The 19,987-nt window shown below is 46.9% G+C and overlaps 8 protein-coding genes and 1 non-coding gene across 9 annotated transcripts; 5 read left to right on the top strand and 4 right to left on the bottom strand.

Moving 5' to 3' along the window:
* Positions 1 to 152: 152 nt before the first annotated feature.
* VTP21DRAFT_11666 (uncharacterized protein) lies at positions 153 to 1,236 on the bottom strand (the record flags this gene model as incomplete). The annotated part of the gene is made up of 3 exons (XM_069391135.1): positions 153 to 430; positions 541 to 763; positions 895 to 1,236. 3 exons carry the CDS (start codon positions 1,234 to 1,236, stop codon positions 153 to 155), a joined length of 843 nt encoding a protein of 280 aa, XP_069252297.1.
* A 587-nt stretch (positions 1,237 to 1,823) lies between these two features.
* VTP21DRAFT_11665 (uncharacterized protein) lies at positions 1,824 to 4,857 on the bottom strand (the record flags this gene model as incomplete). The annotated part of the gene is made up of 8 exons (XM_069391134.1): positions 1,824 to 1,982; positions 2,057 to 2,336; positions 2,406 to 2,548; positions 2,619 to 2,858; positions 2,934 to 3,001; positions 3,125 to 3,275; positions 3,361 to 3,648; positions 4,774 to 4,857. 8 exons carry the CDS (start codon positions 4,855 to 4,857, stop codon positions 1,824 to 1,826), a joined length of 1,413 nt encoding a protein of 470 aa, XP_069252296.1.
* Positions 4,858 to 6,989: 2,132 nt separating this feature from the next.
* VTP21DRAFT_11664 (uncharacterized protein) lies at positions 6,990 to 7,985 on the top strand (the record flags this gene model as incomplete). Its single annotated transcript, XM_069391133.1, has 1 exon — positions 6,990 to 7,985. The coding sequence occupies one exon, from the start codon at positions 6,990 to 6,992 to the stop codon at positions 7,983 to 7,985; it is 996 nt and encodes a 331-aa protein (XP_069252295.1).
* Positions 7,986 to 8,403: 418 nt separating this feature from the next.
* Positions 8,404 to 9,306, bottom strand: VTP21DRAFT_11663 (uncharacterized protein; the record flags this gene model as incomplete). The annotated part of the gene is made up of 1 exon (XM_069391132.1): positions 8,404 to 9,306. One exon carries the CDS (start codon positions 9,304 to 9,306, stop codon positions 8,404 to 8,406), a length of 903 nt encoding a protein of 300 aa, XP_069252294.1.
* Positions 9,307 to 9,484: 178 nt separating this feature from the next.
* Positions 9,485 to 10,936, top strand: VTP21DRAFT_11662 (uncharacterized protein; the record flags this gene model as incomplete). The annotated part of the gene is made up of 6 exons (XM_069391131.1): positions 9,485 to 9,688; positions 9,765 to 9,896; positions 9,953 to 10,318; positions 10,404 to 10,520; positions 10,591 to 10,711; positions 10,782 to 10,936. 6 exons carry the CDS (start codon positions 9,485 to 9,487, stop codon positions 10,934 to 10,936), a joined length of 1,095 nt encoding a protein of 364 aa, XP_069252293.1.
* A 1,702-nt stretch (positions 10,937 to 12,638) lies between these two features.
* On the top strand, positions 12,639 to 14,637 carry VTP21DRAFT_11661 (uncharacterized protein; the record flags this gene model as incomplete). The annotated part of the gene is made up of 5 exons (XM_069391130.1): positions 12,639 to 12,898; positions 12,962 to 13,038; positions 13,112 to 13,983; positions 14,067 to 14,309; positions 14,395 to 14,637. 5 exons carry the CDS (start codon positions 12,639 to 12,641, stop codon positions 14,635 to 14,637), a joined length of 1,695 nt encoding a protein of 564 aa, XP_069252292.1.
* Positions 14,638 to 15,335: 698 nt separating this feature from the next.
* On the top strand, positions 15,336 to 17,298 carry VTP21DRAFT_11660 (uncharacterized protein; the record flags this gene model as incomplete). Its single annotated transcript, XM_069391129.1, has 3 exons — positions 15,336 to 15,672; positions 15,751 to 15,818; positions 15,886 to 17,298. The coding sequence occupies 3 exons, from the start codon at positions 15,336 to 15,338 to the stop codon at positions 17,296 to 17,298; spliced, it is 1,818 nt and encodes a 605-aa protein (XP_069252291.1).
* An 844-nt stretch (positions 17,299 to 18,142) lies between these two features.
* VTP21DRAFT_11659 (uncharacterized protein) lies at positions 18,143 to 19,476 on the top strand (the record flags this gene model as incomplete). The annotated part of the gene is made up of 2 exons (XM_069391127.1): positions 18,143 to 18,388; positions 18,463 to 19,476. 2 exons carry the CDS (start codon positions 18,143 to 18,145, stop codon positions 19,474 to 19,476), a joined length of 1,260 nt encoding a protein of 419 aa, XP_069252290.1.
* A 420-nt stretch (positions 19,477 to 19,896) lies between these two features.
* VTP21DRAFT_t125 lies at positions 19,897 to 19,969 on the bottom strand. The gene has a single exon. It is a non-coding gene; the product is annotated as a tRNA-Phe (tRNA).
* Positions 19,970 to 19,987: the final 18 nt, after the last annotated feature.

Here is a 19,987-nt window from a genome sequence, read left to right as displayed (position 1 = left end):
ATGAAGAGTAGAGTGTGAATATTTATATTAATAAAACAAGAATAAACAATAGAATGGAGTAGGAGGAATGGAAAACATTCGACCTGTTTCCGTGGGTGGAAGATTGTCGTTGTCTCCCCGCTCCGTGGCACAACCCTGCTCGCTGCCCGCTCTCATTGCCTCTTCGCCTTTCGGCCGTAGCTTCTTATTGCAAAGTCGAAGAATAGATAGGTCAGTGGAATGAGATAAGCGATGTTCAGCCACACTGCAAAGCGCGAGCCTGGGGCGGTCACGCATTTGGGAATGAGCACAGAGCTGAGGGCGATTCCAATGCCAACAAGGAACTGGGTGATCTGCATGGTGGTGATGTACTTCTTTCCGGGGGGATAGAGGCCGATGGACGTGAGAGCAAAGTAGAAGTACATGACGCTGTGGATGAAGCTATTGATTTCTGGATGGGGTGTGAGTGCGAGAGGAGAGGATGGGAAGGGGAAAGAGAAGAGGCAGCATGGGGAGTTAGTCGGGTGAGGTCAAGGGTGGGAAGGAGAGGTCAAGACTCACGAACAAAGCCCCACACGGAAATGGCCATATAATTCATTGCTGCCCACATGCACAGGATTGCGCCGGTGTGATGGTACGTTTGGAGAGTTGACGAGCGCCGGCCCTTGAGCAGGATAATCACGGTGTCGATAATCTCGTAGAATTTGGAAAGATAGAACAGGTATCCCCAATAGCCCAGGGAATTGTAGGCCCGCTCAAACAGGAATTTGTCCGTGTCACAATACTAAGAGAAATGGGGGAAATCGAGGAGGTAAGATAAGCGCCGCGGCAAACAGTTACGAAAAGCAGTAAGATAGAGAAAGAGCAGAGAAACAAAGGAAAAAAAAAAAAAGAGCTACGGCATCCATATCCTACCCAGTCGTGCACGCGGCCCTCGTAGTGGCTCCAGCTCTCCTGAAGGCCCCGTTTAATCCCTCGACAAACAATAATTGAGAATATGCACAAGGCTAGGTTGTGAGCGAAAACGAAGGCTTTGAAGGGGCGAGAGGAGGGCTGTCTAGCGGCAGTCTGCCGCGGAGGAAGGCGCGAATTGATAAAATGGACCACGGTGGCATAGAGTGCAGCTATGATGGTTGGGGTGCGGTAATCCATAAAGAAAGTGTACCATTCAGGGAACGGAACGCCATTAGGAAGTGAAAGGGTCGCTTGCACGCTGTCCTGAGCATCGGTGGACAAAAAGAATGTTTGGTTCGACATGTTGATGGCGTCGGTGTGGATTCTATAGCCGGCGTACTACTGAAATGACAGAAAAACAGCAAAAAAAGTAGATAAGAAAAGTTTGAATGAAGGCGAGAAGAACAGAGAAGAATAGCAAGAAAAAAGGAGGAGAGAGAAACTTTAATTATTTGCTAAAGTCGCATCCGGCTGTGTGAGAAGCTTTGTTGACGCTGCTGTTTTTTTCAACTCTTATTAAATATAATAAGTGGAATTGGAAGGAAAACAATATCCGGAAGGGATCCTATTAATTGCAATAGATGACAGATGAGAAAGAGCCAGTTTTCTATTGCAGGTCGGCGATATTGTCCTTTGACAACCCCGAAGCGAGATTTCCGGATGCAAAGGGGGGGGGAAGCGATAAGACCATTTGAGCGTAATCTCCCCCAAAATCCCACTATCAAAAACTAAAATGCCCAGAATCAAGAGTACAAGCTAACAAATAAAGGCAGACCCCAGGTTTCTCGCCCGGGATGCCATTTCCTTTAATTAACGGTGTTGGCGACATCAGAAATTTGAGTTTCACACTGATCTTTTTCATATGCATCCCCACAGACTGTCATTCACAGTCACACGAACGTGACAAAGCCCTGCTCGCCCATTTTCTCGGCAATACTACAAGCCATCCGATAGACTATTCTGGGATCCGACTCATGGAGCACTTGCATCCCTCGCTTTACCAGCACAAAACCATCGGATGAACCGCCTGTCCATTCTTCACATTGCATCTAATTACATATGGATTCATCTTAGCCCTTCCTTTTGGAATAGGGAGGAGTTCTTTGAGATGGCTCTAACTCACCTTGCTTATCACTGGGAACAGCACCTCCTCCACAAGCCGCTTGCCTGTCTCGACCTCCTCATCCCCTGCTGCTAGTTCGAGCTCTTCAGAGAGACTTCCTGAGCTGATAGAATTAATTTTACTCATCTTCAATGAGACACTTCCGCCAGGCAATGAAGGAAAGCTCTCGAGGACAAGCTTGGCAGTTGGTCTGTGAATTTTTGGAACCTTGGGGCTGTTGGGATTAGAGGCCGATTGCTTTGCAGAAGCGGTGAAATCCCAAGTGGAGTCGAAATAGCCACTGTATTGCAGTAGAATTCCAGTTTTAAATTTCAAACCATCTTAAAATGATAACGCCTAGGCGCATTACTTGATACTGCTCTCATACAAACTATCCTTCCAATTGGCTTCCATTCCCTGCAAAGAAGCTCGTTCAATAAGCTCTTGTAGAATGGCTGGCTTGTTTGCCTGCGTGATAAACCGATGCGAAAGGAGCTGCCTTGCCGTTGGCCGCTGCACCAAGTGTGTCAATACAAAAATAAGAAATACATCACCTACAAATCCTTGCGTAGATGCCTCTTACCTTTTTGGATTTTTTGGCGAGACAAAGTGCAACAAATTCCTTGAATTCTCGCGAAAACTTGCCCTCCAGTGTAGGGGGAGGAGAGTGGACAATTGCATGGAGGACCTTGAGCGGGTGATGGTCGCTTCCTGAGAAAGGTGGGACGCCATGCGCCAGCTCAATCGCCATGATGCCCAAGGACCAGATATCTGCGGATGAATTATAACCTGAACGGCAAATTACCTCCGGCGCCATCCAGAGCTAACTCCCATCGTCCATGTTGAGAAACAAGATAGAAAATAGAGGATTGAAACAGAAAAAAGGGAGCAGTCTTACCGGTGTGCCGACCATAGTACTCCGGCGACTCTTCTGACTCGATAGTTGCGATGCAACGCTGAAATCGGCTGTCTCATAACAGCCAGAAAAAAAAAAATATGAATCAGAGTTTAAAAAAAAACAATCATCACAACCAAGAGAGTTAAAAATAAAAAAGAGGTGTAGATTCAATGAAAGTACAATCCGCTTACCCAACTTCACTCTCCCATCAGTGGATAACAGCACATTGGCTGCTTTCACATCACGATGCAATTTTCCCTGTGAGTGGAGATAATCGAGGCCCAGGAGAATCGAGCGTAAGATAACCGCTATTTGGGCCTCGCAAAAGGCTCCTTGTCCCAGCTTAAAATAGAATCGAAAATAGAAGAGGGAATGAATGGTCCAGAAGGAGACAAAACCGACAGACTAGACATTTTCGTCAACCTACTAGATCCAAACAAGAGCCGCCTCCCATAAACTCCATCACTATCCACAGCTGGTGGTGTTTCACAAACGACTCGTAGTAGTCAACAATGTACGGTGAGCGGCACTGCGACAGCATTGCAATCTCACGCTGTATCTCACCGATATCATCCTCTGACTCCTCGAGATCGATCATCTTGACTGCCACCACTTGTCGTGTTCTCGTGTCGAAGGCCTTGAAAACGGTTCCAAACGAACCAGAACCGACTCGTTGGAGAATCGTGTATCTTTCAGAGGAGGTGTTTGGGCTTGCCTATTTGGAAAAGTAAGCAAATAAAATCGGGTCCACCGATGAAGTATTGGAGGCGTTGAATATAAGTCAATCTCACCATCAAAATACTCTTTTTAAAAGACTAAGCTCTTCCCTCTTGTATGTATGTATATATATATATATATATATATTGCTTGTGTTAACAAGCAAGTGGTTGAGATCATTATAAGGCGGAAGACGCCGCCTGTGGCGATCCTCTAAGGCATTTGGTTGATATTTAATCCCATCAAACCTAATACTCTACTTCTTCCCCTGGTATGAAATATTTCTGAAACAACTTTGCTCCCTTCTTAATTCAGAAACCAAATGTCAACGATCCTTATCATCCAAATGCACCGAAATTGGTTGGTTTGTTCGCCTTGCTCTATATGAAAAAAAAATACTAGATTCTAATTCAGACTTGCGGCTCAAACCCACTCCATAGACTGGGCTTCAAATTCATTACTTAATCCTTATCCCCTACATCCCTTCCCCTCTTCCAAAGATAGTAGTAATTCTTTCGTAAGAAAGGAATGACCGTGGATAGAAAAGAGGGCGTGGGGACCAGACTATGACCATCCATTGGTCATTTTCATAAATAGGATTGATTATTCAACACGGAAAAATCCCTTCCAAGTAAGACCTTCGGTGAGGGGATTTTTGGAAGAGCAAATGAACGTCCCGTCTCTCCTTCACTCGAAGCCAGGCTATCATATTGTTTTAATTTATCCTCTGCCTTTATTTTCACACTATTTCTCTTGTTCCATCCACTAAAGCTAGACAGCCTGGTGCTACATCCGAAGGTACCGAGAGTTGCTGTGTGTGTCAATTAAGAAAGTCTACGTGCAACTTGCATCCTTTCCAGCATGGTTAGGCCTATTGAATCTTCTCGTCTTCTTCAACAGAGCGAAGGTCTCACTAATTTACGGAGGCACGAATCCTCGCTCTGCTTACCATTAGAGTTTCTAGCCCCTCCCTCCTCGCCTCGTTTCCCCTCTCCCCCTATGAGGTGCCGAAATGATGCTGATAAAGCACATCTTATGTAGAGAAAGTGCGACGCGGAATGCAAACTCTAATCTGACCATAGGACGCGCGATTACTCAATAAAGCGGGTCATCTCGCCTTTACCCCACCAAGGTCATCTGAGGATAGCGCGACCTCGAGTGTTTGGGGAAGGGCTGGGTACATCCGAAAAGCCGCGTCACAGAGCATACTTAACAAAACTTCGGAGAAGTGGGCCGAGGGAACTCCTCTCGCTAACTTAACGTGCTCGTGCCACAGACTAAAATTAAAGCAAAGGAATGACGAACAAGCATAAAAATTTCAAAAAAAGGTTCGTCCTCTAGAGGACAATGGGCCCTATGATTCCCCGACTTAAGGAATGCAAAAGGAGAGTTTGGGATGGAGTTTGGATAGAAAAGAGAATTTAATTTAATTAGGATCCTGGAGCTGTTTTGTTTCTCTTGACTTCAAGCCAAATGTTTGATTTGGCCATCGGCACCGAATTCGGTGGTCGACCGGTCCCCTTAAGCTAGAGATGGTGGTTTCATTGCCATAAGTGCATCGGGAACCCTCCTTCCTCTCCCCACCGAAAAGTCAGCAAGTGCATACTATTCTAAGCATTCGCGTGTCCTGAGACGGAGGGAGCCAGGCTGGTCGCCAGCTGTCTGCCCCTCCTCTCTACAAAGTTTTGCTTGCGCTACCTATGACAGTGTGAAACAAACAAAATCGAATGCACTCAGCAGCCTCGGAGATTGTATCAGCTGAGGATGAACGGTTTCAATTAATAAGGGGGCGAGACAAAGTTCGGATAAAACAGTGAGAATGAGGAAAACGGGGGGCTCAACTCTCCCCCAGTTTAGGGCACGGCATTATTAATGAGCGCATAATCAGTCAGCGGCCTCATACCCATTTGCCACTGACAGTTTCTCTTCCCAATCCGATGCAGGCCCACGTCCTATGAAACCTTTCACCCTCCCTCTCTCTGAAGAATCCCCTTCCATCGCAAGAGAGGTCATCGCAAGTTTGAAACCGAGCAAAATAACAATTAGAACGGTGAAGGCGGCTATTCAATTGCGGGATGTCAAACTGTTGCACTTTTTTTTTCCTCTTTTATTTCGATTTTTACACGAGAGGAAAAAAAAGACAGTCAGTGCACGAGATTTTCAATTTTTTTACAATATAGATAAGCAAAGCTGGGTCTGAGCTGAGGACCCGTTATGATCCACAAAAATTAGAGGCCATAATTGCCCGAAAGGGAGAGTAGAATAAGTTAAGGATTGCGTAAAAGGCTCAGAAAATGCTCATCCATTCCGGCAATCAATGATTAATAACTATGTTTCTGATCATAGGTCAGCATCCAGTTTCGAAACTTCTATTGAACTTGCTTCTAAAAAAACGAAAAAAAAAAAAATTCACCAAGAAAGTCAGCTCAACCTAGTGCAATATTGAACCATCGATCATCCCCTCCTCTTTCTACTGACGTTGGCTTTGAATAGTGGGGAAACGGGGTTGGAAAAAAGGAAAAAATAGAATACTATCTGTGGGAAAGTAAATGAGCGCTTTGACAAGGAACAAATAGGGGGTTAACATGGTCAGCAAAAAGAGGTTAACCAATACTAATGCCTGTCCCCCCATAAAGAATTTTCACCGCCTTTATCGACCTCTCTCAACCCGGCCTTTCCGTATTGTACTATTGCTTTGTTTTGTGATGTATTGTATAGAGTGGTGGGGGAGGACATTCCGTTGTATTATATTGGTGCTTATGAGGTAATGTTAGAGTATTTTTCTTATTTATTTGCACTGCCTCATAATTAGTAATTTTAGCCTATAGCGCATTAATATTGCTGTCAAACCTTGAAAAAGAAAATAACCGCGCGATAAAAAAAAAACGGATTGCAGTTTTGCGTGCAAATTTAATTGGGTTCCATATGGGAAAAAAAAAGTTCGAGACAATTCGGCGGTTCCCTCGTTTTTCGATATTAATCATAAGTTCGATTTTGACATGTTCACCTGAAAGTCTTGATATAAAAAGTCAGCTGCTGTTAAGTCTGCGAAACCTTTTTTTTTCCTCAGTTTTTCTTTTTTTTTTCCCCTTGCTACCCACTTTAATTTTCGTTTCCTTAAATTTAAAGGGGGATCCCTTTCGAAAGAAAACGAGAGGCTTTTTATTAGCAAAGTTCCCCACGAATCGATCCAGCCCCCGGGACAGCAGAATTTCTCTTTAGCCATTTTATGTCTTCTTTTATAGCCTGAACTTGCATCCCCCTCCCCCCTCACCTCCATCCTCCACTCTCCAACCTATACTCTATTTGTTACATTATATCTACCGCTTGGAAATCTCTATGCACCCGCTAGCTATGGAACAGGACTCTATGCCTCCGCCGTTATTTGCACCCCCCTCTCTAGTCGACCAAGAGAATCTATCCACATTTGAGTTCCCGAGCCCGGCATGGACCGACATCGGAATGATTCACGATAATAGGACCGCCGCGGCCGCAGCGGCCGCAGCCGCAGCCACAATGGGAAACAAGAAGGTGGACGAGGAGCAGCCGAAGTTCGACGGGTTCGAACTGTTGACTCCTCCCACCCAGCCCTTGCTTTTCCCCCCTTCTCCCAGCTTCGACAATCTTGTGTTACCCACAAGCACGTCCCCGGAGATGATGTTCATGCTGGCCAATTTCATGCCCGCCTTAGAGGAAGCGCAAGTCGCTCCCACCGCTCCTGCCCCAGCCCCTGCTCACGCCCCCGCGCCCCCCACGGAGCTGCACAAATGCCAACAGTTACCCGTTCCCTCTGGCTGGGAGTTCTTCCCGCTTGCCACCGTGCCGGAAGCTTCCCTCCTCCCAAGCTCCTCTCACCTTATCCCAACCACTGCGCCTGTCACACCCAACCTCTCCACGCCGTCTAACACCCCGCCTCCTCCCCCACCCTCCCTCTCCTATCCCTCTGCCATCCCAAGCCATGTCAAGGCCTCTGCCGCCCCTGCCCGATACGCCCGACGTTTCTCTGCCCCGACCACGCTACACCCTTGCCCACATCCCGGCTGTGAGCGAACATTTCAACGAGCACACAACCTCCGGGCCCACCTGCGCTCCCATCTTACAAGGCAACCCTTTGACTGCACCACCTGCCAGAGGACTTTCTCGCGCAAGCACGACCTTCACCGCCACATGAGATTGCACACGGGCGACCGTCCGTTTGTCTGCGGAGCTTGTCAGAAGGGCTTTATGAGATCGGATGCGCTTAAGCGGCACTGGAAGCAAGAGGAGGCGTGCGGGTCTTCGCCCCTCAACGGAAGTCTAACGGGGAAACGTCGACACTCGTCCGTCTTGGGATAGTTGGTAGCCCCCCCTCCCCCCAAGTCGGTGCGAACCAGGAGGATATATATATTTATATATACATATACTCTTTGTCTTTTACGATCCAGAACTTTTGTGATAAATGGAGTATTTTTGTAAATATAAAACCTGAATTGTCTTTTTACTCTCTTTTTGCATCCTTTTCTTCTCTTTTTTTTCCCAATATTGATTAGTCGTAATTTTCTATCCTATGCTTTTTATTTGCACTCTTACTCTTTAGCAATAATAAAAAAAGGCGTTTTTATTTATTGACTATTGATATCCTGCCGTCTAAATTAAAAATAAATAGAGTTTCTAGAGATATATATACATGAAAGCATACAAATAGAGAAATCCCGTCCATCATCATCCTATCCATAGGTACTAGAGGGGTATAAAAAAGAACCCATTTCCAATGCTAATCCGCCTTTTCGTCGAGCCGCTTGGTTAAGAGCTGGCTCACATCCTCCCATCGCCAGTTGTAGTAGATCACTTGCAACACGAGCACGCCATTGAGCGCTGCAGCGCTTGCGTTGCCAAAGAGCACCAGTGGATCATCCAGCTCCGTCAGAGTGGTAAACACACGCGCACTGGTGCCAGCAAAAAAGGCGAAGACGGTTAGGGCAGAGAGCCGCCCCGTGCCGGCATTCTTCCAGTTCGCCCAAATCTGGGGCACTTTGGATGCCAGCGTGATCGGAATGCTCGTGGCTTGAAGCACCGTCAGCACACCGGAGGAAATCCAGGAAAGAATCTGCGCAACCACAAACATCCCCACAAAGGTTGCGGCCAGCTTCATCCTTGCATTGGACCGGCGGGGCTTCAACTCCTCAAACCATAAGATCATCATCGCTATGGCTGCGTTCTGCATCGTCAAAAACAGAACTTCTCCGTACGTGCTGAAAGGATAGCCCATCCGAACATTGTAAAACAGCGTGATTCCGTAAGCCAGGGTTTCAAGCACGCATGAAGCGAATGAAACTCCTCTGGCGGACGCATGTCTCAGGATGGTAAGAAGCTGAGGCACCTTGACGATGGCACTTCCAACGACAATGCCCATACCAAGCCCTTTGGACAAGGAATGACGCAGACAGGCAGAATCGAGGAGATGGAGTTGCTCTACGAGTGTCGTGTAGCAGTGTTCGCCGATGAGCGCAACAGCAGGATTTCGCAGAATGCCGGGCAAGCTAATATACACTTGGCCACCATCTTGCTCAGCTTCAAGCGGGGCAGGAAGCGGGGCCGCAAGAGCTAAGAAGATACAGCTGATAACAGCGAACAGAAGATATAAACAACGGGACAAAAATCCCCGTGATGGAGGCATTATAATCTAAGATTCTAGCTTTGTTCCCTTTGTCCCTCGAGGGAGGATGAAAATCCTTTGTGTGGCTTGTGACAGTTTCGGGTTGAAAAAAAAAACTATAGAACTTATATTTCTTATATACTTATATACTTCTATAGACTAAAGTTGTGTAAATTTTTCAAACTATAGCATCTACATCATGGTCAACATCTCCTCCAAAGCGGACAGCTTTTTTGCTTCTGACCGTGATATAGAAGTTCGCGCTGCAAGGGCCGCGAAAATTAATTATGACAAAGGCGATGCTGTATTCCGCATGTCGACCAAAGTTCTCTCCATGTTTGTAGTTCCTGGAGCAGCCTACATTGCAGAGAGTGGTTCAGTTGCCAAAAGAATCGAGTTGGAGGTAATGTTTTAAAAATGGAATTGGCTATTTGTCAAAAAAATAGGTAGCTTTATATCATCAAAATTGGTAATTTTAGACAGGAAAAACTCAAAAGATATACAAAGGCCATAATGGCCCTGTGACAAGTGTGGCACTCTTTACAAGCGGCAATATAACCTATCTATTTACTGGTTCGTGGGATAAGACAATCCGAGTGTGGAATGCAGAGGTACGAGCTATTGATTATTGTATATAATTGCGCTGGTATTCACTCTCCACCCATAGACACAAGAATGCATCTCTATTCTCCAGGGACACGCTGATTTTGTAAAATCTCTGCTCGTCATCCCTACACTTGGCCTCTTCAGTGGCTCTTCTGACGCGACCATTCGCTGCTGGAATCTCTCCACCTACCGGTGTGAACGTGTACTGAAGGGTCATACGCGAAGCATCGAGAGCATGGCCGTGGATCCTGACGGCCAGCTCTTTTCAGCCTCCAGTGATAGACACATTCGCCGCTGGGATGCAGCAACGGGAGAAGAGCGCAGTGTGCTACAAGGCCACGACACAAGTGTTTACTGGGTACACCTGGAGGGGGAGGATTTGTGGAGTGCATCTGCAGATAAAAGGGTGCTACGGTGGGATTTAGAGGTGAGTGGAGGTGCTGTATTTCCTGAGGGAGGCTGGCCAGCATGCCAATTTCCGTGTATGCTTTAATTGATGCCAATCTGAATAGACAGAGAAGCCTGATACGACTCTCGAGCATCCAGATTATACGCGATGTGTTGTCACTTCCGGGCCCTATGTGTTTACGGGGTGCAGCGATGGTGATGTTAGAGTGTGGGACATAGGGGTAAGCTCTCGCTTCATTCATCGTTATTCTTTTACCAGTTACCAATCTTTCCCCATGGCTTTTTTACCAGTCGGGTGCCTTAGTAACCGTGTTAGAGGGCCATTTCGATGAGGTATCCTGCATGCAAATCTTTGGAACTTTTCTCTATACGGGCTCTTTGGATGGTACAGTAAGAAAATGGTCCATCACAAGTAAGTGTAGTCGCATTCTCAAGTAAATCACGAGTGGTATTGACTTCGCATTGCAATTGATGCATATTAGCCCGGGAGATGCAAGAGCGGCGGAAGAAATATCTGGAAAATGAAGAAGAGGCACAAAAACAAAGAGAAAAGAGGAAAGAACAAGAGGTATCCCAGACCGGTCTAACCGAAGAAGAGGAACGAGAACTGGCTGAACTGATGTCAGAAGAGGACTAAATTTAGGCTTGGAAAGTTAATTGGCATTGCACTTTTTTTTTTTAGTGTTCAATATCTAGCTTTAATAGACATCTCCATTTCAACAAGACTCTGTTTGCAAATATATGATCGTGATTGTAATGTCATTAGAGATTTTTATTGATAGGTGCAACAATCTACTAACCAAAGTTATCGCCTTTGAAATTTTATAATATAAATTCAAGTGAGGCATGGAGCAAACATGAGGATGTTCTCAAGAGACGTGGCATTCCCCGTCCTCGGTATGGGTCTAGGAATTTATCCCATAATACGACAAGAGCGAACAGGGATGTCATCGGCTTCACCTGATACAGTTTTAATTTCACGTCACCAAGGAGAACGATGTGTAATCGATTTAACATTTACATTGCTCTCCGATGACATCTCTCCTCTACATCCAAATGGGAGCGCATTCTTCTTTACCCCGTAGCTACCTGTCCCTGAGCTCGAGCTGGGATGGAAATGGGAACTTATCAACTCAATAGATGAGATGAATTAATGAATGCTCTGCCCGATTTATTCAAGGATGATGACGAATACAAGTATTGAAAACGGGTGGCAAAAGCCTTTGCCACCCGTTAGTATTGCGGAGAGTTTTCATCATGCACATTAAATTCTGCATAACTGTCATTAAAGTCACGATGTGAATTGCTTGTTTCTTAAACACCGGCTTTCTCTGAATTTGAGGCATCTTTTTGCTAACCAGGAAATCCTTTATTTCTGACCACAGCAACGATATCCTCATGGGTGCAGTAGTTGAAAAAAACCTCACCAACAATCCCGAGAATATCGACATCGAATCCAGGTCTTTCCAAGAAAAATCTTGGACACGGCGATTCATTCAACCCTAACCTTAGTCCTTGTAGCGCCAACGAGCTCGGCCAAGGAATGGGCAAAAATCTAAACCCTTGGGCTCCTTCCTAGATTGCGAAGGGGACCAAGCCCCCAAGCAGCAAAAAAAAATATGGGCTGAAAGCCCCCCCCCCCTCCACATTGCCTCGCGATCGCGCCGTTCGATGCACGGCTGAAAAAGGATTTTTGAGGGTCAGTAAAGCACGAGTTATTGATCCATCCAAAGGTAGCCGCAAAAGTTCAAGCACGGCGTCCATTTGGTCGAAAATGAACAAGAAGAACACGCCTTGCTCGATTCTACGCCCCTCTATTCTATCACGATGAATTGGGTAGAGATAGCGCTAATTCTTATAGAGGCTTAAATTTTTAATTAAAATCTTAAAATACCAAGAGGTTGTGTTTTAGGTTGAAATTTGGGTACGCCACACAAAGGAGGCTGGAGGGTTTGTATCCAAGCATAGGATTGGAGGCGGCCCTCACCCATCCCCCAAGCTGTCACTGAGCCTGATACGAGGAGCAAGCATTACCTGCAGATGAGGCTTTGAGGAGCATGCGGCGGAGCGAATGGGCTCTCCAAGGGCCGCCCTGCTCTTTTTTTCCGGTGATGAGTAAAAGAACTGTATATGGTACAAGTTCCATATATCGAGCACGTTCCATTCGCCCAGCCTTTCTCTTGGCTTCCGTGGGTCCAATTATTGGTAACTTAAGGTTTAAAATAGACACAACTCCGAGCCCGGGATTGTATTTTGAGATATTTCCTCGAGACAGCCGGTACTTATCTTCCCTTTTCCTTGAAGCCCTCCCCAAGCACCCTCGATCCGCCTGCACAATCATGCGCTTGAGGCGGTTATTGCTCGCACTGCTGCTAACATTCTTCGTGTCCGTCTCGTACGGGCAGGACGAATCCGATACCCCTCAGGAGCCAAGCTCCTCCTCCGTACCATCGCCATCCCAAGCTCCTAATGCTCCACAAAACCAGGGCCCGTCTGCTAGAATCCCTAATCCTGAGTATGCCAAGTTGTTGAATTCTTCGCTCTACTTTTATATGGCTCAGCGGAGTGGGAAGCTTCCCCCCAATTTCCCTGTTCCATGGTAAATGTTCATTTGTCATATTGTCCATATTGAAACATGCTCTGACATCATCGATCTCTTTAGGCGACATGATTCCGCACTCGATGATGGAAAGAGAGAAGGTGCCGATTTAACAGGCGGATATTATGACGCTGGTGATTGTAAGGATTTCTGATTAGATTTCCCAGTCCTCATTCATTACTAATATGTTTTCCTGTTCCATGCTCCATAAAGACCTTAAATTCACGTTCCCTCTCTCCTACACACTCACCATTGTATCATGGGGAGCGATTGAATTCGAACAGGGCTACAGAGTCGCTAACCAGTACAACGCAGTGCTCGACATGCTTAGATGGGGTATGGATTGGATGCAGAAGGCCCACCCCACTAAGAGCGAGCTCTACGTCCAGGTGGGCGACCTTAAACGTGACCACGACTACTTTGGCGATGACACCAACATCCCACAGCCTCGTCCGATTTATAAGATCACCGCTGACAAGCCCGGAACAGATGCCGCTGCTTCTGCCGCCGCCGCTTTCGCGGCCTCGTCAATAGTGTTCCAGAATACCGATGCGGATTACTCCAAAAGCTTGCTAAACCACGCCATTGAGCTCTTTGAATTTGCTGAAACTGCTCCGTATGCGCTTTACCACAATTCTCTGCCCACGAAAGATTCTCAAGAAGCCTATGGGTCGAGCCAATTCGAGGACGACCTTGTCTGGGGTGCTCTTTGGCTCTACCGTGCCACGAACGATACAGCCTACAAGCAGAAGGCCTCCGACTATTTCGATCGATTTTCTGCAAAACTGGCTGGCAAGAACAACCCCATGGATTGGGACGATAAAACGGGAGGCGTGTATGTACTAGGGGCCCGGGTGGACCCGGCTACCGCCAAATACAAGCTTGAGGCGGAAAAGTACCTCGACGCCAAGGTGAAGTTCTCGGACAAGAAGTGCTCCTTGCGAGATGGGCTGATGTGGTGTGGTGACAGCTCCGGGTCGAACTCGCTGCAGCCTCCGATGAACACCGCCTTTTTGATGTTGACCTATGCCAGTCAAGTGAACAAGGATAAGAACGAAACATATTACCCATTCGTTCAGACTCAGGTAAGCCATGGCATAGGCCTCTTTTTGAGTTGTGCGTGGAAACTCACTCCTCCCTCCCGACGTCTCCTTTTATTATATAACAGCTGGATTACGTGATGGGCAAAAACCCCATGAACACACCATATGTCGTTGGAATCCACCCAAACAGCCCACTGAACCCCCACCATGCTGGCAGTTTTGCTGGGGACATCGGCCGCATTCGAAGCTCCGCCCCCAATAAAAACCTGCTGCTAGGGGCGCTTGTAGGGGGGCCAGGCGAGGACGGGTGGTATGACGATGACCGTGAAAACGATAGGCAAAGCGAGGTCGCCTGTGACTACAACGCGGTAACTATCCTGAAACCGTCTCCTCCTTTTCCCGCTGCCAAGCCTCATTGAAGCTAAATTGATTTTCCATCCTTCTTTCGCTTAGGCATACCAAGGAGTCCTGGCCTACCAAGCGCTGACAAACCCCAATCCTCCCTACTACGCAAGCGTCACCCTCGGACCGCGGCCGACCCGACGTGGCCTGCCAACCTGGGCCATTGCCCTCATTGTGGTTCTGGTGCTGTTGGTGGTCTTTGGGTGTGCTGGTTTCTTCCTCTATCGCATGCGCCACAAGATTCGCGAGATGATATACAGGCGGAGGATGGGCAAGACGCCCCCATACTACTAGAGTTGGGACCATGGTTTCAGCGGGCTTTTTCTTCTTGTTAATGACATACCAAATGCTTTTACGCTTTTCCCAGACAAATTCAATATCTATTTGCTTTTGCGCTTTTCCCTGCCGCTATTTTCTATTTTTTTCACCTATTTATTAGATATTAGCCAAACAAAAAAGATTTCGAAACCATTATTTAATTTGTGCATCTTGTTAGTTCGTTTCTCCCTTCACAGGTATATGCCTTGGCTCCTGTACTCTTGCCCTTTTCTTCTTGGTTTTAATTAAACAATGATACCGTCACCACAATATAAGGAAATTATGTCGCCTTATTCCAATCACAGCCCTCTCCACACCCGCAGAATTGTGCACTCCGAACCCTAACGCACTGACGATCAAGCAAATTCGGATTCCCTGACTGCAACGTCATCGCCCTTGTGTGGTGGCCAACCTCTCACCCATGGACCCATTCGGTTATTAAATCGAACACGGGTCTCGTTCAGATCGGCTTAATTTTTTGTGCCTACAATGCAGCAAAACAAGCGCTCTTGGTCAAATCATTCCCAAAAGCTCGCCGGTGAACCTGACCAAGCCCTCTTCCCCTTGCCCCGTTCCCATTTTTCTCTCCTGTTTCATATTGCTGCTTCGTTCACTCACTTTCCTTCTCCTGCTCACTCATTCATACATTCATTCATTGAACTGCATCTTCCGCCATGCCATCAAGAGATCGGCACGGTTCAATAGATAAATCGACTATCTCGGCACCCTTTCCGGTCATTCCCTCCACCTCCCCACTCCCTCCCCAGCCTCAACGCGTCATTAAGGCGCTCTTCTCCCGAAACGCCCGGCGCCTGGGGGAAATTTCTTTCGAAGCAGGCGAATTCTTTCATGTGGTGGGCGAGTCACGGCACTGGTACGAAGTCTGGAATCCGGCCGCACGAGTCGGCGGCATGGTTCCACGGGATCATTTCCAGGTGCTTGAGAAGAGCGACTCCATTAATCGGAGCGACCTAGTGTGGTGTGGGCTTGAAGAGCAGAATCGTAGAAACGGTTGGTTGCTTTGAATTCGGAAATGGAACAACTGTGACCTGTGTGTGCTAACTTCTGACTGGCTTGTCATAATTATAGGGAAAAAGAAGAAAGCCATTCACCCCAACCACCAGAATGGCATGTATAATACACTATATGGTGTGGTGGTGAGTATTAATGATCTTTGCTCCATGGTTTTGAAGCTGACTCATTCTTTGTGTTGTTGCCGTGTAGCTATTCGATTTTCAAGCAGAGCGAGAAGATGAACTGGATGCCTTCAAGGGAGAGTATATTGTTGTGATGGCACACTGCAACTATGAGTGGTTTGTTGCAAAGCCCATCAGTCGGCTGGGAGGGCCAGGCTTGATTCCTTGCAGCTTTGTCAACGTCCGTGACCCCAACACAGGGCGATCCATCGACGGACGCAAGGCAGGATTGCCTGCGGTAGAGGAGTGGAAAAAGATGGCGAGAGGATACGAAGAGAAAAGCATTCCCCTTGCGCAGATACCTGAGGCCCTGAGGGGCGCTATTCTTCCCTACAACACCGCGTCCTCAGCCTACTCGCCCATGTCGGTGCCCGCGCCTCCCCCGCCCCCTCCGCCCAAACTAAATGAAGCAGAATCAAGACACAGCACTCGCAAAATTTGTACCGCTGGTGTCGAATCCTACTTGTTTTCAGAGAACCACTACGTGTACCTTGTGCATACGGTGCTTACCAGCAACCGCCACCAATTTTTCTACCGTTCCTACGCAGATTTTTACCGCTTCCATCTAGCCCTGCTGGCCCAATTTCCGCGCGAAGCCGGCCAACACGACCAGCCTCGGACCCTTCCATACCTTATTGGTCCGGACGATGATGCATCCGAAGAGGTTGCCATGGAGAGACTAGCCGATTTGAACTCATACTTGAAAGAGCTGTGTGAATTGCCGCGGAATATCCTCGAGCATCCGGTGATGGAGATGCTCTTCGGGGTGCGGGACACCGACATTGAAGTCGGGGGAATTCTGATGCGATCCTCCCATGATAGTGGGTATGAGGAGGAGCGAAGGGGAAGTGAAGAGAAGCGACGCGGAAGCGAAGAAGGTCGAAGAGGATCGGGGGAACGACGAGGAAAGGAAATGGAACGGAGAGAGAGATCAGAGCGGGAAAATGATTGGAATGAAAGGGCACGGGAACGGGCAAGGGAAAGGAAAGAAAGAGAGCGGGAAAAGGCTAGGAGAGAAAGAGAAAGGGAGAGGGTGAGGGAGAGGGAGAGAGAAAAAGAAGCTGAGAGGGAGAGGGAAGATGATAGAGATGTGAGGACGAACCGGGAGAGAGCTAGAGCACTATTTGAAGATTCTGTCGAAGATAAGAGGATGACGCAGGTTAAACCAAACGACCGAACAAGCCGACGGGAACGCAAGATGGGAGAAGCCGTCAAAGTCAAAATCATGCATGAAGAGGACATCTATGTCGTCAGGCTTCTAGATGTGACCTATAATGGCCTAGAGGAGAAGCTAGAAGAGAGCATTGGGCATCTTGCGGCCACGAGCGCAATGTGGTGGCGGCACCCTGATAATGGGCTGCTTGTCCCGTTGGAGGGTGATGAAGACCTGAAGTTTGCGCTGCAGGAGGATGCAACGAAACTCGTGGTTTATGTCGAATAATTGACGCGGCTCCATCTCTTGGCTTTGCCCATTCCAACTTTTTTTTTTCTCGTTTTTCTCCACGCGCACGTACACACACACCATTGCATACTCCGCATCCACCTACATACACAATCGCATTCGCACTCATACACACATCCACTTTCATTGATACATAACTCACTTCTCCTTCCGTTCCTTTTCACCTTCACTCCTTTTATTCCTGTAATTTTAAAAGCATTTCTCTCGTGTCAATACTTGCGCCCACTTGCATCGATATTAGTCTTGGGCAATTTCTTTACCGCTTTATTTAGTCAGGACTCTTCTCCACTCATTTTTTCAATTGTTTTTGTCTATACTATAACTTCTCAAAGAGATAGCATCTGTTTTATCCTGTCTATGTTCGCTCTTTTAAATCATTATCTCTTGTCTTCTAATGCAAATTTATTTTTTATTGTTTTTATTTTCCCGGTTGAAGCGTTGAATAAAATACAGTGTATATTCTAGCTGATAAAGGTGCTCTTTAAGATGAACCAGACACTTCGAATTGATGACGTATGATGTTTGTTTGTAATTGAAAAAATATATATCAGAAGCCCAACTTGATCTACGGATGTAAAAACATCATTCCTTCCCCCCCCCCCCCCCCATTGATTACCAGGCGCCATCTTTTGGCGGTATTGTATTTTCCCTACTCTGTCATCCAAAAGGTAAATCGTCATTACTCTGATTTCGCATTCTAGTCGTTGGCACCGATTGATGTACTGATCTTGGATTTCATCCTATATTATTTTTTAGGACAAACATTGCTTTTTTTACCTATATATATTCTTTCTTTTTTAAATTTAAGGAATAATTTATAAAAATGACATCCACAACCGCAACTGCAAACGTAAATGGCCCAGCTACTGCCGTGTCCACGCCCAATGGTGCCTCCTCTGGCCAAACTCAGGATAAAATCCTCCCCTTCGAGGTTGGATGGATGTTTGTGCACGAGTACTACACATTCCTCAATCGCGAGCCCGAGAGGCTCCACTGCTTCTACTCGAAGAAATCGAGTATGATCCGAGGAATTGAGGGAGAGTCGGTGAAGCAATGCCACGGACAGCAAGTAGGTGGCAGATGATGCACTCTCAAGGGGGAAATCACTAATCACTACCACTACGGCTGATTCTATTTTGATAGGAAATTCAAACAAAAATCAAGGATCTATCCTTCAATAACTGCAAGGTACGGGTTTCCAATGTCGATTGCCAGCCTTCGACGAATGGCGGTATTGTTATTCAGGTTCTTGGAACGATGTCGAACGACGGGGAGGTTTATAAAAAATTCGCTCAGACTTTCTTCCTTGCGGAGCAGCCGAATGGATATTATGTGCTGAACGATATCTTCCGCTACTTGAAGGATGCAGAGGAGGAGGAAGAGGAGGAGGAGGAAGTGATTGAAGGAGACGAGGAGTGGGAGAAAGTTGAGGGCGAGCGCGAGAAGGAAGAAGTCGAACCTGCAACCGCCGTAGTTGAAACGCCCGCCAAAAATGACGAGAAGGAGGTGGAAGAGAAGGAGGCGGAGCAGAAGAAAGAGGAAGAGAAGGAGATCGAGCCGAAAAAGGAAGCGGAAGAGTCCAAACAGGAGGAGAAGGGGACAGAAGAACAAAAGGCCCCTGCTCAGGCTCCGGTGGCGGAAGTCAAACCAGCCCAGCCTGCTCAACCTACGCAGCCTGCTGCTCCTCCTGCACCTAAGACATGGGCAAATCTTGCGGCCCGCAATGTGAATCAGTGGGGTAACAACATGGCTACGGCACGGGGAACAACTGCACCTCCCCCTGATGCCAAGCAAGCCCAACAAAAACCCCAGCCCTCACAGCAACAACAGAAGCAGCCAGCCCAAGATCAAAAACCCACGCAACCACAGCAGCAGCAGTCACAGCCACGCCAACAGCAACCGCAGCAGCAGCAGCAGCAGCAGCAACCATCATCGGAAGATGAGGGATTCAAGACTGTGCAGGGTCAACGGCAGAACCGCGGACGCCGGTACGAAGAGGGCGAGGACAAACGCCGCTCTGGCGATTTCCGGGGTCGTGGACAAGATAGACGCGGATTCCGGGAAGGGGGCCGAGGCAATTCGTTTAGCGGACGAGGAAGGGGTGGAGATCGAGGCCGCGGTCGGGGTCGCGGTGTGGACAGACCTTCTCAAAACTAAAAAGCATTGATTATTTAGCGAAACCTTAACATTTCCAAAATTTTATTTAGATTCTTTTTATTATTTTCCTGTCTATTATATTCAAGATTTTGACATGATTAAAATTCTTCTAGGAACTTCTTTTCTTTATCTCACACTTCTCTTTTCTTTTTCTTTTTCTCCCCCTTAACTTTTTTTTCTTTTTTTTTTCAATTTGATTCAACAGGGCTATATATTTTATTTTTATTTTTTATTATTGAGGCTGGCTTTTTTTTTTTGGAAACGTGGAGATGTACCAATTTTTTCCTACTTTCTGTTGATTTTACTTAAAAAAAATTATAATTATTCCGCAAACCAATTATTATTGAACCATATCCGCATCTATCTACCAAAGGTTGTCATTCATTGTTCAAGTTATCAAAAAAGCGAAGAAAATATACATGCCCAACCCCGGGATCGAACCAGGTACCTTTAGATCTTCAGTCTAACGCTCTCCCAGATGAGCTAGCTGGGCCGAGAGAACTGACTGTTG

This window comes from Calcarisporiella thermophila (genome assembly GCF_041956535.1).
Source record: "Calcarisporiella thermophila strain CBS 279.70 unplaced genomic scaffold VTP21scaffold_9, whole genome shotgun sequence".
Lineage (NCBI taxonomy): Eukaryota > Fungi > Calcarisporiellomycota > Calcarisporiellomycetes > Calcarisporiellales > Calcarisporiellaceae > Calcarisporiella > Calcarisporiella thermophila.
The sequence above is the reverse complement of the archived record's forward strand: the minus strand, read 5'-3'. Positions and strand labels throughout refer to the sequence as shown.